The sequence below is a fragment of the Balaenoptera physalus genome, assembly GCF_965194825.1.
Source record: "Balaenoptera physalus genome assembly, contig: HAP1_SCAFFOLD_1205, whole genome shotgun sequence".
Taxonomy (NCBI): domain Eukaryota; kingdom Metazoa; phylum Chordata; class Mammalia; order Artiodactyla; family Balaenopteridae; genus Balaenoptera; species Balaenoptera physalus.
The window spans coordinates 219,487-236,908 of record NW_028125589.1 but is presented as its reverse complement, the minus strand read 5'-3'; the positions used below and the strand labels follow the sequence as shown (position 1 = coordinate 236,908).

Below are 17,422 nucleotides of genomic sequence, written 5' to 3'. Positions count from 1 at the left end.
ACCTCTCTGAGCTTACTTCCTCCTTTGTAAAGTGGGGATAAAACTATCTGAGCCAGCAGAGCACCTGCATCAGGGATGTGCACTAAGTATTGGTCTTTCTCACTCTCCCACTCCTTCCCTCTGTTCTTCCCCAAGAAGATGTATAGAAGGATATAGTAGTTTTAAAAAAAATTAATTTAATTATTTTTGGCTGCGTTTGGTCTTCGTTGCTGCGTGTGGGCTTTCTCTAGTTGCAGGGAGCGGGGGTTATTGTTTGTTGCGGTGCGTGGGCTTCTCATTGCGGTGGATTCTCTTGTTGCGCTTGTTGTGGAGCACCAGCTTTAGGCGCGCAGCCTTCAGTAGTTGTGGCCTCCAGGCTCAGTAGTTGTGGCGCATGGGCTTAGCTGCTCCGCAGCATTTGGGATCTTCCCTGACCAGGACTCGAGCCCAGGTCCCCTGCCTTGGCAGGCAGATTCTTAACCACTGCGCCACCAGGGAAGTCCGATACGGTACTTTTTAAAAAGGGGTTTTAATTTATTTCAGAAAATATACATTTTTCTTGTAGAAAAGTTTATTCCCCTATAGAAACATAAACACGCAAACCACTCCAAATGCTGTATTCTATGGGTTAGATATTATCAGTCACATTTTATAAGTAATTGGGCAAATGCCAAAGCACTAGCTACTGGGGAGTAAGAAGACTCAAATCTGGGGTGCCCCCCACCCCAATTTCAAGAGCATGGTGTGTTTTTCAAATCCATGTTTCATCTGGTCTTTGTTTCTCATCCATATTCTGTGTCTGCCTTTCACCAGAAGGCTCAGATCCTCCGCTTTCACACCCTCCCGGCTGGCTGTGCCCCAGCTCCCGCCCTGGAACCTCTGAATGCCTGGGTGTGCCTGCTCCCCCTGTGCATCACCAGCTTTGCCAGGGAGCTGCTGTATCGTGCACTGCTTGCTGTGCCCAGAGTACCTGGACCCTTCTGGTACATGAAGTACACCCTCATCACCATGTGTGCACGCCCATCCCCTTACCTTATATCCTGCCTCTAAGCCAGGGTTGGGGGTGACTACAGTGTGCATTCAGCTGTGTGTGAGGTGCTGGGATCAAAGTGAAGTTCCCAACTTTTGAAGTTGCTGGCTTGAGGGGCACACAGGGATTTAAAATCAGGTCACCTGACTTAAAGGGGGAACTGATTGATTTAAAGCCAAGGCAGCTGACTTAAAGCCTGCGTCCCTCAGCTGCAGGACGAGACCAGCTTTGGCGGTACACGGGTTCGCTCCAAGGCAGGACTGATTTTCAGGAAGAGCTTCCAGTAGTGCCTTAGTGCAGGGGGACTTGGTCTGTGGTCTTGCCCCTGCCCTCAGAGGGGGGCCACCTGCTCTTCTGGAGAATCAGGGAGGGGGAAGTGCAGAGTCCCAGCTGGAGTTGCGTCACCCTTGTCTGATGGCAAGGAAAGGGGGGCAGGGCTGTGTGGTGTCCTGGGGCTGGACTCACCAGGTCGACTCAGCCTCTCAGCCCCCTAACCTCCCCTCACACACCCCACAAGAGTTTTCAGTAATATGTAATTGCGCCTTAGGTTCTCGGTCTTCAAACTCATACCCAGGCTCCCAGATCCCTTGATTCAGCCTATTCCTCTGTGCTCTTTCTTCTGTTACATACAGTCCGAGAGGGAGGGGCTGGGGGATGGGACTGGAGGGATCCCGGCAGCACTGGCCTCAGCTGACTAAAGAGATCCGGGGCCTGCGCTATCACACATGTGCGAGGACCCTTAAGGCGGAATCGAGGGGGCCAGTTAGAGGCAGTGCTTGCTGCCTCAAGTGAGTATGGATCACCATCGGGTGGGGAGCATGCTGACCCCTGAGAAGTACTGTTAGGAGGATGTGTTCCTCCCTCGGCTTCAAGGACGTGGGTGGGCTTCAGGGCTCCAGTTCCTCTCCAGGCCTCCAGGTCCGACTGCACCACAGCGGGCTTGCAGACCTGTCTTCCTGTCCCAGAACTTGCCAGGCTCCAGGAAGAATCCAGACTGCAGAAATGGTGCCTGAGCACTCCAGCGTAAGAAGTGCTGTCCCTGGGGACCCAACAGTGGAGGGAGGAAGGGTGAAGGGACTGGGGGTTAGGGTAGGGAGGGGTGGCTGCCCTGGGAGACATTGAGAGAAATATCGCCCCCCACACCCCTGCCCCTGCAACTGACGCATTGATGCCATAGGATCTCAGGGCCTTTTAGTCAGAGATGCCTCTGCTTCTTTACTCCTGTGTTCAAAACTATGCAAAACCAACTCTTCATCCTCTTGCTGCCTTGCCAGGACTTTTAAAGCACTGTTCTTTTGAAGCACTCGTTCCCTAAACTGCAGTTTGGAGCTGTCCCAGCTATTTAAAAGTGTTCTCCTTAAACTGAGACTAAATCCTACTCTTTTGGAAAAATGTCCTTAACTTCATTGGAGATCATCTTTTCTGCCCATTCCTTCCTTCTACTGCCCTCTTAAGAACCCCTGTGCTCAAAGAGCTTGGTGATTTATTTTTTGCTTGATGTCTAAAAGAAACCTTCCCCATGCACCCCAAAAAGCTTTCCTGGATCATAGGTGTTTCAAAACCATGACAGTGTTTTGCAGTTAGTATACACTGTGTAGATTGCCTAGCAATCCCTCCAAGAGCCAGAGGTGAGCAACACTTTTGCTTATTTGATGGGATGTCCTTCAAGTTTAGGAAGGTACCATTCTTATGACCCAGGAGATAAGACAGAGCCCTGGATGGCTGTGGCTGTGATTAGATAACTTCTGATGATTTTATTTCCCTTACTGAGCTGCTGCTTCTAGGTCAATTTCATTTCATTACCTGTCCATTTTTAAAGAAAGACTGACAAAGTCACTGGAATAGGTCAGGAGTCTGAGCTCAGGGTTGGTCAAAGGTACTCACAGGGAGGAAGGTGGATAAAAATAGGTGGGTAAATAGGAGGGTTGGCAAGTACAGCCAGGACACCCGTGTTCATCGTGCATACTAATAAAGGCCAGAATCTCCTCATTTATCTCTGGTGGGAAGTTCTGATGGTTTCACAGGATCAAACTCAAATCATATTCAAACTAGGGGATTTCCTTGAGCATAAAAGGAAGTATCCATCCCTAGCAGGAGTCGCTGCAGAGGAATAAAGACGTAGATGTAGAGAATGGACTTAAGGACACAGGGAGGGGTAAGGGTAAGCTGGGATGAAGTGAGGGAGTGGCATGGACATATATACACTACCAAAGGTGAAATAGATAGCTATTGGGAAGCAGCTGCATATAGCACAGGGAGATCAGCTCAGTGCTTTGTGACCACCTAGAGGGGTGGGTTAGGGAAGGTGGGAGGGAGACACAAGAGGGAGAGGATATGGGAATATATGTATACGAATAGTTGATTCACTTTGTTATACAGCAGAAGCTAACACAACAAGGTAAAGTAATTATACTCCAAGAAATATGTTAACAATAGCAACAACAAAAAAACCCAAATCTAAGTCAATCAAGCCAACGGAGACATTGTATGTGTTTACAGTTCAAGAAATCCACAAGAGAATCCTTTATTCTGTAGGCAATGAATGGTCCATTCGAAAAGAAAAAAACTTTCTAAAATGTTGTTTTTCCATTTATTGTTCAGAACATCCTTTTTATACCTCTGCATTTCTTACTATTCAAAGCCAAGTCACGTGAGTTACAGGGAAGCAGCTGATTGATTTAAAGTTGGGTCATGTGATTTAAAATCCAGTGGCAGTTGTTTGATTTAAATCCCAGTTAAATGACATGAGGAAGGGGTGCTAGAAACTGCTTTTTCATCTCTGGCTCAGAATATCATATTTACCTTGGTTCTTCTTATGATTTAGAAAACTTGTGCTGTCTCTCCTTGGAATCATCAGGAGAAAAATACAGTATTTCAGGTTCATTCTTGATACCAACTTCTCACAGTTAAGGTGTATTGACTAAAAGATCTTCCTTCTTCAAGAGATTCCAAACTTCTGTAAGACACTTCATTGTAATTGGAGAAAAAAGAAGAATGAAATCAGGCCAGCAGCTGCAGGAGACCAAGGCAGCCCCCATGACTAGGGAAGGAGAAGGAAGGGCTGAGAGTTGCCTTTAGAGCAGACAACCTCCAGAGGGCGCTGAAGCACGGGCAGAGCCCACCTGCCACTCCCAGTTTGGCACTCCAGGGTCAGATTTGGGTTTGGAGATGGGGTTGCTGTAACCCCAAGGAGGTGAGCAGAGAGGAGGAGTTGATTACCTCTGATTGTCCTCTGACTCTCTGATTTGATTATCCTCTGACTCTCTGGCCCAAATTGCCTGACGTCACAGGGGGGGGACAGAGTTTTGCTTTCAGCAGCTGATGGGACCCTTCCAGGCTGGTCCGGTCGCCCAGTGGCCCGACAGCCTGACAGGCTGACTGCGGTATGATCGCCCTTCTTTTCTCCAGAATCTGTACATCAGGAGGTGCATGGGTGTGGGAGCCCATTCACCGCCACCCCCCACCCCCAGGGGGGATGGCACCTTCCCTGGCTGTACCCTATGATCACCAGGTGCTTGAAATGAATGCAAGATTTTTGACTTGAAGGAAAAGCTCACGTAACCACTTCTGCCTCATAATGTGTGGGATTTACTATAATGGAAGGACATTATAAAGAACAGGTAGAAAACTCACCTGTTGGTCTCCATGTAGGAGTTAATTTTGCATGAATCCCTCCTACATGAGTAGATAGCAGAGGTTTATTTTTGTTCCCGTGTGTGTAGTTGTGTCAGAGGATGTAGGTATGGTGATTTGAAGCCGTCAAAGAAATATTCTCAGAACTCTCAAGACTTCTCTTGATTGGAACCGAAAGAGACCTGGAAAAGGAGGAAAAGAAAAGGAGGAGGGAGAACGAATGACTGTTTCTCAGTAAATTCACCTTCCTGGTTGATTGTTCTGTCTTCTCATTTCTTTTAACTTCCATGTATGTCTAGTGGTATAATGTAGAAAGGCTGATTTTTATGCTTTAAAAGATTTTACATCACAAAGAAACTAGAAGTGGCTAACAGAACTTATTCAAATCAATTTTACCTAGAGACTTTGATATTAAATTTGTATACTAAAATGGGTTTATCCAAATTTTCTCTTTCTTTTTGAGTGAATATTTGTAACATATTTTTGTAGATAATAATTTATCCTAGATATACAAAATTGTGAGAATGGGTACCATTTTTTACCACTTAAATGATTTCTTTTAAATGAATAGATTGTACACTTTAAATGCCAATGTTGTGTCTTACATGTTGTGTTTTAATTCCTGATTTCCAAAACTTGTGTTTATTTAATTGATTTCTATCTAATAATCTGTCTCCCCTTTATTGTTTCTTACTTTATATTTTATTGATCTATAGTTAATTTACATTATTATATTAGTTTCAGAGGTACAACAGTGATTCATAAATGTTTAGCTTCTTCTCCATTTATAGTTATTATAAAAGAGTGGCTATATTCCCCATGCTATACAGTACACCACTGTAGATTATTGATTTTATACATAGTGGATTGTACCTCAAAATCTCCTACCACTATTTTGCTCCTCCACCCTATCTCTCCCTGCTGGTAACCACTAGTCTGTTTTTTAATCTGTGAGTCTGTTTTTTGGTTGTTGTTGTTGTATTCAATTTTTCAGATGCCATGTGTAAGTGATAACATACCATGCTTGTTTTCTCATAACATACCATGCTTGTTTTCTCTGCAGCTTATTTTACTAAGCATAATACCCTCCAAGTCCATCCATGTTATTGCAAATGGCAAAATTTTATTTTTTGCTGAAGTCATCATAAAAAATCTTTTTTATCCACTAAGCTATTGATGAACACTTAGTTTGACTCTATATCTTGGCTATGGCAAATAACACTGTTTTGAACATTGGGGTGCAGTTATTTTTTTGAAATAGTGTTTTTGTTTTCTTCTGATATACCCAAGAGTGAAACTGCTGGATATTATGGTAGTTCTATTTTTAGTTTTTTGTGGAACCTCCATTCTGCTTTCCACAGTAGCTGCACTAATTCACATTCACATCAAGAGTGTACAAGAGTTTCCCTTTCTCCACATCCTCACTAACCTTTGTTATTTGTGATCTTTTTGATGACAGCCATTCTGACAAGACTGAGGTGATATATCTCATAGTTTTGATTTGCATTTTACTGCCGATTAGCTATGTTTAGCATCTTTGTGAGTTCTGGCTGTCTATCTGTATATTTTCCTTGGAAAAGTGTCTATTTAGGTCTTCTCATTTTTTAAAAAAAAAGATTTTGGGTGTTTTTTTGATATTGAGTTGTATGTGCTCTTTCTGTAGTTTAGCTATGAACCCTTGCTTAGTCATCTTTTTGGTGTTAACCTCTTATCATGTGCAAATATTTTCTCTCCTTCAGCAGGTTGTCTTTTCATTTTGTCTTTGGTTTCCTTTGCTGTGCAAAATCTTTTAAGTTTAGTGAAGTCCCATTTGTTTATTTTTGCTTTTGTTTCATTTGCCTTAGTAGATTGAACCTAAAACTGTTGCTATCATTTATGTTGAAGAATGTTCTATATTTTCCTTTAGGGGTTTTATGGTTTCTGGTCCTACATTTAGGTGTCTATTCAGTTTTGCATTTATTTTATATATGGTGTTCTAAAATAATCTAATTTTATTCTTTTCCATGTAGCTGACCAGTTTTCCTAGTACCACTTATTGAAGAGACAGTTTTTTCTCCATATTGCCTGCTTTGTCATAAATCAATTAAATATAAGTGTGTGGGCTTATTTATGGGATCGCTGTTCTCTTCCAGTGATCTTTGTGTCTGTTTTTGCTCTGGTACGATTCTCTCTGATTACTGTCACTTTGCAGTATAGTCTGAAGTCAAGGTGCGTGATGCCTCCAGCTCTGTTCTTTCTCAAGATTGTTTGGCTATTTGGGGCCTTTGTGTTTCTATACAAATTTTAAAATTACTTTTTCAAGTTCTGTGCAAATGCTTTGGTATTCTGATAGGGATTGCATTAAATCTGTAGACTGTCTTTGGTAGTATGGTTATTTTAAGAGTATTAATTCTTCCAGTCCATGCACATGCTATGTTTTTCCATCTTTTTGTGTTGCCTTCAACTTCTTTCACCAATGGCTGATAGATTTCTGAGCACGTCTTTTTTTTTATAGTGATTTCTTTAATTTATTTATTACTTATTTATTATTTATATTTTGGCTGTGTTGGGTCTTCGTTTCTGTGCGAGGGCTTTCTCCAGCCGCGGCAAGCGGGGGCCACTCTTCATCGCGATGCGTGGGCCTCTCACTATTGCGGCCTCTCCTGTTGCGGAGCACAGGCTCCAGACGCGCAGGCTCAGTAGTTGTGGCTCACGGGCCCAGCTGTTCCGCGGAATGTGGGATCTTCCCAGACCAGGGCTCGAACCCGTGTCCCCTGCATTGGCAGGCAGACTCTTAACCACTGCGCCACCAGGGAAGCCCTGAGCACATGTCTTTTACCTGCTTAGGTGTGTTTATTCCTAGGTATCTTATTCTTTTTTTAAAGAAATTCACGTTCTTTTATTTATTTATTTATTTATTTATTTATTTATTTATTTATGACTGTGTTGAGTCTTCGTTTCTGTGCGAGGGCTTTCTCTAGTTGCGGCAAATGGGGACCACTCTTCATTGTGGTGCGCGGGCCTCTCACCATCGCTGCCTCCCTTGTTGCGGAGCACAGGCTCCAGACGCGCAGGCTCAGTAATTGTGGCTCACGGGCCCAGTTGCTCCATGGCATGTGGGATCTTCCCAGACCAGGGCTCGAACCCGTGTCCCCTGCATTGGCAGGCAGATTCTCAACCACTGCGCCACCAGGGAAGCCCTCTTATTCTTTTCGATGTGATTGCATATGGTATAGTTTTCTTAATTTTTCTTTCTGACAACTTTGGGTTTTGTTTTTTCTTCTTTTTCTAATTCCTTCAGGTGTAGTGTTAGGTTGTTTATTTGATATTTTTCTTGTTTCCTAAGAATAAGCTTGTATCACTGTAACTTCCCCCGTGAACTGCGTTGGCTGTGTCCCATAGATTTTGGATCATTGTGTGTTCATTTTCATTTGTCTTGGGTATTTTTAGAATCCCTCTTTAATTTCTTCAGTGTTCCTTTCTTCCCCGTTTATTCCCTTCATCTGTGACGTGAGGACTATCTTTAATATTATGTTTGGATTTCTTTCAGTTTTGTGTGAGTGTGTATGTGTGTGATTATTTAAGTTGCTGAGCTCTTAATTTCACATGGACACTACCAACCATGCATTGTTACCCTCCTCCCCCACAGTTACTGAATTTGACCTTATATTTTACATCTACTTGTTTTGTGTGTCCCTTAACTTCTTATTGTGAATATAGATGGTTTTATTTCTGTTTTCTTTCATCCTTCCTATTAGCTGTGTACATGGTTGATTTACTACCTCTGTTGAATATTTGCCTTAAGCAATGAGGTTTTTCCTTTAGTAAATTTCCTTTCCTAATTTTTATGTTTCAGTCGTGGCCTTTTCTTTTTCACTTAGAAAAGCCCCCTTAAGATTTCTCATAAAGCTGGTTTGGCGATGCTGAGCTCTTTTAGTTTTGCTTCTCTGTAAAACTTTAGATCTCTCCATCAAGTCTGAAGGAGAGCCTTGCTGGGTAGAGTATTTTTGGTTATGGGCTTTTCCCTTCCATGACTTTAAATATACCGTGCCACTCCCTTCTGGCATGCAGAGGTTATCCTGAAATGTCAGCTGATAACTTTATGCAAGTTCCCATGTTTGTAACTTGTTGCTTTTCCTTTGCTCCTTTTAATAGTGTCTTTTTATCTTTATTTTTTTTGCCATTTTAATTACAGTGAGTCTTGGTGTGGTCCTCTTTGGGTTGATCCTGTTTTGGCCTTACTGTGTTTACTGGCCTTGGATGTCTGTTTTCTTTCCCAGGTTATGGAAGGTTTCAGCTCGTATGTCTTCAGGTAGATTCTACACTGCTTTCTCTTCCCTTTTGCTTCTGGGACCTGTATAATGCAAATATTAGTACACTTGATGTTGTTTCACAAGTCTGTTCAACTTTCCTCTTTTCATTTTAATCTATTGTTTTACCGTTCATCTTCAGTGATTGCCAGTACTCTGTCCTTCAGTTTTCTGATTCATTCCTCTGTATCATTTAGTCTACAGTAGTTTCCTTTTAGTGTATTTTTCATTTCAGTTATTGCATTCGTCATCTCTGTTTTGTTGTTCTTTAATGGTCTAACTCTTTTTAAAAAAACTTCTAACTTCTTGCTCTGGTCGTCCATTCTTCTCCTGAGTTCTCTGATCATCTTTACCGTCATTACCTTGAACTCTTTCTTGAGCAGATTGGCTATCTCCACTTCACTTAGATCTTCTTCTGAGTTCTTATCTTGTTCCTTCATTTGGATCGTGTTTCTGTGTCACCTCATTTTTCTTAACTTGCTGTTTTTATTGCTATGTATGTAGTAGGTTCGTTACATTTCCTGACCTTGGAGAAGTGGCCTTTTGTAGGAGAGGTCCTATGTGTCCCAGCAACCCAGTGTCCCCTGGTCACTAGAACTATATGTTCTAGGTGTACCCCCTATGTGGGCTGCTTGGGCTCTTCTGTTGTGGTGGGCTGACTACTGTGGGTGGTCTGGTAGGCTTGGCTGCCCCCAGGCTGCTTGTTTGCCAGGCTCTGCCTTGTATGGAGGCTGTCTGTGCTGCTTGGTGAGACTAAATCATAAGGCAGCTGGCTGCACAACTCTGGGGGACACCAAATCTAGTGCTGGTTCACTTATGGGTAGAACTGCAGTCCATGTGATATCAGGGTTAGTGCCCAGTCACTGGTCCTGGGGCTATGCTGGCTACTGGGAGGAAGAGACAGGTCCTGAGTTCTGGCTGCAGGGCCCAGGAGTTGCAGAGTTGGTGTTGGATCACTGTTCCTGACACAGCTATCTGCAGGGTCTGGGGTGTCCCTAATCTTGTGTTGGCATTCTGATGGGCAGGGTCAGGACCCAGCTGAGTCCATGGCTGCTTCTGGCCTGCAAGTGAGTGTTCTGGTCACACAGGCTGCTGGGCTGTGGTATTCCTGGAGCTGGTGTGTGCCTGTTGGTGTATGAGGCTGATCCCAATGCTAGAGCAGGTTTGCTGTTGGGTAGGTCCAAGCTCCATCCAGTCCCTGTGCAGTTATCACCTGCCAATGGTGAGGCTGACTCCAAGTCCAGAGTAGACTCACTTGTCAGAGGGGCCAGGGACTCTGGGGCTGGTGCCTGTCCACTGAGGAGGCTGGTCCTGGGGCTTTTGGTGGCTGGGCCCATGTCCAGGGGCAGCTGTGCATTGAGAGGGTCTGAAGGCAGCCTGTTTGCCGGTGGGTGGCGCTATGCCCCTGCTCAGTTAGTTGCTTGGCCTGCAGCATCCTAGTACTTGTGTCTCTAGTTTGGTGGAAATGGGTAGGGGTAGGTCCTGAGGCTAAAAAGATAGAGAGAAGATTCTCAAATTATGCTTGCTGGTACCAGTGTCCACGAGGTAGAAGGAGCTCCCCCGAATGGCTGCTGCCAGTGTCTCTGTCCCTGAGGCTGTGCTGTAGTTGCCTCTTGCCTCTCTGGGAGACTCTCCAAGATCAGGAGGTAGGTGTGACCCGGGATCCTTTCAAATGACTGACTGCTTCTGTTCTGATTCTCGGATCATGTGGGATTTTGTGAGCATCTTTTAAGAGTGGAATCTCTATTTCCCACAACCCTCTGGCTCTCTGGAAAATAAGCACTACTGGTCTTCAAAGCCCAACTTTCTAGGAACTCTTCTTTCCAGAACAGGATCCCTGGGCTTGAGAGCCTGATGTTGGCTTCATATCCCTTGCTACCTGGGAGCACCTCTGCAATTGTAATTATTCTCCCATTTGTGGGCCACCCACCTGGTGGTATGGGTCTTGACTCTATTGAGATTTTGCCCTTCCTTCCTGTCTTGTCGAGGCGCCGTCCTTATGTCTTTAGCTGTAAAACATCTTTTACGGTAGGTCCCGGTCTTTTTCATCAATTGCTGTTCTGTAAACTGTTGTGACTTTGGTGTCCCCATGAGAGGCATCAAGCTCTGGGTCTTTGAATGCTACCATATTGGACAATCTGTCCACTTCTTTCTTAAATCACATTATTTAATTTTTCTTAGTATCTTATTTGATTAGCGACAGTTTGAAATTTATTATCACTCATGTTTACTTCGCCTGTTTAAAGAAATTGAATAGTGCATTCATTCAGTTTGAAATGAAGGTAGTGGCCGGTGAATTTCCATACCTCAAAAATCAAGGATAGGACAAAAGCCTTTTCGACCTGTGTTACCCTCAAACTCTGCACCCCACCCCAGCCTGGGGATTAACCTCTTGCACCCATGCTCACTTTCTGTTTTTGGACCGTTAACCATCATTGCATCTGTATGTGTGTTGACAAAGTGAACTCTAGTCTTTCCAGTTTTTGAGTTTTGTTTTTTGGTTTAGGGAAGAGTCCTAGTATGAATGTACATTTACTGGTCTGCTGGAGTTCATATATAAACCTGTCAAGCACATTACTAGAATTGGTATTGCTTGTATATACACTTTCATAAATTTTAGAGACAATGGTAGAACAGAAGTGAATTGTATTTCAAATCCCACAATATTTTCACACCATGAAAACCCTTCCCTGTTTAATATATTTGTGTGTAGTTTATCTTTATGCCCATACTATATTTCCCAGAGATGGGTAAGTGTTATGTTTCTTGCTAGCACATTTACCGTATTGTTCAAAGTCAGGCGTTTAGTGGTTTTAGCATGATCCTATTTCCATGAACTCGCAAATACAAGACCTTCTCTCACACTGTCTTTTACTCCCTGCTGTTTTATATTGCCCTCCTAATTCTCAGTCCTGGTCTTTCTTTATGTTCTTCATCAACCTGGATAGGTTATACTATTTTCTCCCTTATTCAAGACCAATAGAATAGAATAGAACACCCAGAAATAAACCCTGATATATGGCCATATGATTTTTGACACGTTGCCAAGGCTTTTCAAAGTAGAAAGGATAGTATTTTCAACAAATGGTGCTGAGAAGTCATGTTGTCAACATGCAAAAGTAGGAAGATGGACCCATACCTAACATCATATGCAAAAATTAATGAAAACGTATCAAGAAACTAACTATAAGACCTAATAAAATAAAAAGTCTTATTAGAAGATACAGGACAAGGGCTTTATGACATTGGATTTGGCAGTGTTTTCCTCAATATGAAACAACAGAACAACAAAGGTACAGCTAACAAAACAATTAAAAATGTGCAGTACATAATTTAAAAAAAATGTGTATCAAAGAAATGTAAACGGAATAAAATGGCAACCCACAAGATGGGAGAAAATATTTGAAAGCCATGTATCTGACAAGAGATTTCTATTCAGAATACACAGAGAATTCCTATACCTCAATAAAAAGCAAACACCCTGTTTCAAAAATGGATAAAAGACTTGAATAGATGGTTCTTCAGAAAGATGTACAAATGACTAAGCACTTGAATAGATGCTCCATATCACTAAATGCATGTTTATATATTTGTGTGCATGCATACACACACAAATACACAAGCAGAAAACAAGTACTGGTGAGGATGTGAGGGAGTTGGAACCATTGTGCTATGACAGTGGGCATGTAGAATGATACAGCTGCTTTGCAAAAGAGTATGGCAATTTTTCAGATATTGAAAAATAGAATTACTACATGATCCAAGAATTTTACTATGAGGTATACCCAAAGGAATTGAAATCAGGGTCTTAAAGAAATATTTGTACTCCAGTGTTTAGAGGAGTAATAATCACAGTAGCTAAAATATGAAAGCAACCTAAGTGTTCATCCACCAGTTCCTGGATAAGCAAAGTGTGGTATACCCATATAACACAATATTATTCATCCTTAAGAAGGAAAAGATCTAGGAATATGCTACAACATGGATGAATCTTGAGGAAATTGAGCTACCAAAAATGCCATTTTTTGTGACTTTAAGTGAGTCATAACAATACAACTACTTATTTCAATTATATGGGGTACTTAGTGTAGTCAAAACCATAGAAATTGGGAGGGTAATGATGCTTTTCAGGTGGTTATGGAACAAAAAGGAAAGTTATGTTGAAAGGATACAGAGTTACAGTTTTAAAACGTAGAAAAGAATTAGAAAGATAAATGGTGATGTTGATCGCCCAATAATATGAATGTATTTAATATCACTGAATGGTGCACTTTATAATAATTAACATGTTATATTTTATGTTATTTGATTTTACCAACATACACAATTGGGAAAGAATGTAATATCAGGAAAGGGAGTGGACCTGGGGTAGAGCAGAGAGTAATCAGAAGGGTGAGACCCTGCATATGTTGAAGAAGAAGAACTGAGAGTCTTCATTGGCCAGAAGAGACTTTATAAAAAAAAATTACTCTGAGGGTGTATTAAATAGATATCTATGGGTGTACTGCTATCTCCCATGGGTTATCTTAAAGAGTCTTTAATAAAGTCCATAAGGCTTGCTGAGGCTTTTTTAAAAACTGGATTCCCTAGGAGATATTTAGATGGTGGTACTTAAGTCTATGTCTAGGTTGACAGATTTTGCAGGGAAGACGAACTTGAGAACAGTGGAGGTCCTGAGAGTGTAAGTACATGGAAATTAGAAAAAAATAATAAAGGGAATTAGGAAAACTGTGGACTTCGAAGGTCATGTATTAGTGAGTCAGTCCTGAGGTTTCTAAGGATTTATATACACAGTTGCTATTTGGATTACTTGTTGATAAAGATAAGTGGAAAAACTAGAGTCGTTTCCAAGTGTAGGTAAGATATAATGAGAGGATGGAGGTAGAAAGTAGGGAGGCCCAGAGAGAAGTGGGAATGTCATATTGGGCCAAGATGGTGGTAATATCCAGCAGAACAGATGGTAGGGCAGACTATGGATTCATCTTTTTTATTTCGGCTCCCCACCTCATCCTTAATAATTCTTTGGGAATATTTCATGGCTCTGTGATGCAGGTACAGAATTCGAGTGAGGAGACTGCACCCTCAGTGTCCAGCTGTCTGAGTCCTCAGTGTGCTTCAAATGATGGAGAACTATTGCTTCTTTATGAGAAGAGTTAGTACCTCGTAGCTAAGCTTAAGCTGGAGCTTATGCAATATTGATTCCATTTTATATATACTGTTGGCATGGAGGTTCCTCCTCCTCTTTTCTTGACCATTATGAAATGAATCTATATTTCTCAATATTTGGGTATATCAGGTAAATACATTAAGTAAAGGAATCTTATATATTGCTCCCTGCATAGTTTGCTCTTTCTTGTTTCTCTTTTCTCTTTACTAAATTAGCACAGGGAGAGACCTTGAAATGTTCTAATCAGGAGAGATTAGAACATCATATTTCTAGAGAGGTTGGTTGGACAGAGCAGGGGTCCCAGTGAAAATCAAAGCTTCTGTTTCTACTTGGAAGTGTACCTGTATAGAGTAGAGGGCTCCAGGAAATATCCTAGAATATTCCAATGTCCCTGCAGGAGATCATTAAGAGAGGTAGGATCTGGTACCAGATCAGTGTACTATGCCATGTTTGTCAGTCATCTGATGTGAGATTCTCAGAGCCAATCCCATATGGTAGGGCTGAGTGCAGAGTGATGAAGAACCTGTGAAAGCCTTTGACTTCATGTTAAAGATGAAGCTCTGATTTCGGGGAGAATTTTCTTACCTGACTGAATGTCACCCTTCTGTGGTGATGAGATTCTGTGCTTTACCTCCGTTGATGACCACTGACTGAAAATCATTAGAGAGTCATGTCTAGAAAGCATTCTTTATTTAATTCCTTAAAGAAGAAAACATAGAAAATATTTTTATCCACTTTCAAATTGAGGATCAAGGGGAATGACATCAGTGAAAATGTCAGAGTAAGGAGCTCTGGCTTGTGTCCATCCCCAGAAACACTGACATACGTGGTGCAACCTGTCAAAATGATCTTATCAACACATGTAAGTTTTCTTTTCTTTTCGCCCTGTAGATTTATCTTTCATTGAAACTCTGCTTACTACAGGATGTGGAGAATAAACAGGGAAGTAGAAACTGTATTTCCTGATGAGAGAATCACTAAGTCACATTAGCTATTCTGAGCTACGTCTTACTCACCGTGACTGTAATTAAAACAAACAAACACTTTTTTTTTGATAAGTCAGTTCTGACATTTCCTCGTTAAAGACATGGTAACATGGTAACAGATACAGACTTAGACATTTGCCTGCCTCTGTCTTTCCGATTCTTGTGGTCTTAGGTTATAGGCCCAAAAGGTGCCCTGCCGCATCATCTGGTAGCTCAATTTTTACCTTTTCAAGCAGGTCCATTCAGTTTTCGTTAGTGCTGTTACCACTTTACATTCCACCAGCAGCTAGAAGGTACAGAGTTCTCTAAAAGCCCTTTAGCATTTATCGTTTGTAGACTTTGTGCTGATGGTCATTTGACTGGTGTGAGCTGAAACTTTTTGGAAGTTGGATTTGTATGTGGCTAATAATTCCTTATACTGAGTTTTAGGCATGTCCTTTTTTTTCTTTTCATTTTTTATTTAAAGAGTGACTACAACTTCCCTCTTCATATTGACTTCTTGAAACATTTGTCATGTGTTGAATTTTCTTACCTATTCCCGACACCAGGGCATTTTTTGAGGACAGGTGTCATTTACAGCCCTGCAGTCCTTGTGACTATTAAGCAACCATTAGCACTTGGTTTAAAGCTGCTGTTGTGGGGAACAGCCACAAGGCGGCAGCATTATTATGTTCTCAACTCTTGTTACTAGTGCAAAAGAGTCTTCCTGGAGGTAGTGTTCCAAGGCTGTCAATTAGAGAGGAATGTGCTGAGACAAGTCCCCAGAAGTTTATGTCTCTTTACTTCTGTTTGTTTTTTAAATTTAATTTCTATTTCTTATAGTACTAAATTTGATTAGAGTGTTGTGGTTTTCTGGCTGTACAGAATCTGCTCAATGATTCACACATATGTCTGTTCATCTTCAGATCCTGTTACCATGTATGTTGTTAGTGAATGTTGAGTAGACCTCCCTTGGTATTTGGTAGGTGTTTTGTCATTATATATTTTATATGTATTGGTGACTATATAATTCATATAGTTTATATACATTTAACATACATTAGTATATGTATGTTAGCCCCATAGTCCTAATTTATCCATCCTCCCACCTTTCATTTTGGCTAACCATTAGTTTGTTTTATAAGTCTGTGAGTGTCTTTTTCTGTGGAAATGTGTTCATTGGTAACAATCTTAAGATAACATGTATACGTGATATCATAGGATATTTGTCATTCCCTCTTGACTTACTTAACCTAATATGATTATTTCTAGGCTCATCTGTAGTCCTGAAAACAGCATTGTTCATTGTTTTCACGAAGCTACTATTCCGTTCTGTCCATATACCACATTTTCTTTGTCCATTCATCTGTTTATGGACCTTTTTTTTGCTTCCATGTCTTGGCTATTTCAGTATTGCTGCACTGCACATTTGCCAGTCTCCGTCTTTCCGATTCTGGTGGTCTTAGGTTATAGGCCCAAAAGGTGCCCTGCCGCATCATATGGTAGCTCAGTTTTTACCTTTTAAAGCAGCTCCGTTCAGTTTTTGTTACTGCTGTTACCACTTTACATCCCACCAGCAGCTAGAAGGTACAGAGTTCTCTAAAACCCCTTCAGCATTTATAGTTTGTAGACTTTTTGCTGATGGTCATTTGACTGGTGTGAGCTGAAACCTTTTTGGACATTGGATTTGCATATGGCTAATAATTCCTTACACTAAGCTTTAGGCATGTCCTTTTTTTTCTTTTCCTTTTTTTTTAAAGAGTGACTACAACTTCCCTCTTCTTATTGAGTTCTTGAAAAATTTGTCATGTGTTGAATTTTCTTGCGTATTCCCTACCGCAGAGCATTTTTTGAGGGCAGGTGTCATTTACAGCCCTGCAGTCCTTCTGACTATTAAGGAAACATTAGCACTTGGTTTAAAGCTGCTGTTGTGGGAAACAGCCACAGGGCGGCAGCATCATTATGTTCTCAACTCTTGTTACTAGTGCAAAAGAGTCTTCCTGGAGGTAGTGTTCCAAGGTTGTGGATTAGAGTGGAATGTGCTGGGACAAGCCCCCAGAAGTTTATTTCTCCTTAGTTATGTTTGCTTTTTAAATTGAATTTCTATTTCTTATTGGAGTAAATTTGATTAGAGTGTTGTGATTGTCTGGCTGTACAGAATCAGCTCAATGATTCATACATATGTCTGTTCATGTTCGGATCCTGTTACCAGGTATGTTATTACAGAATGTTGAGTAGACCTCCCTTGGTATTTGGTAGGTGTTTTGTCATTATATATTTTATATATATTGGTGACTATATAATTCATATAGTTTATATGTTACAAGTTTATATACATTTAACATACATTAATATATCT

At 41.4% G+C, this 17,422-nt stretch overlaps 1 protein-coding gene across 1 annotated transcript in view; it reads left to right on the top strand.

Annotated features, from left to right (window-relative positions):
• The window catches only part of LOC309653801 (uncharacterized protein), a gene marked incomplete at its 5' end in the record, with an annotated part of 35,464 nt that extends 18,500 nt beyond the window's left edge, over window positions 1-16,964 (top strand). The window contains one exon of the mRNA XM_082478597.1: window positions 15,990-16,964. Within this exon, the coding sequence (XP_082334723.1) occupies window positions 15,990-16,024 (35 nt within the window). The remainder of the gene's footprint in view (window positions 1-15,989) is intronic.
• Window positions 16,965-17,422: the final 458 nt, after the last annotated feature.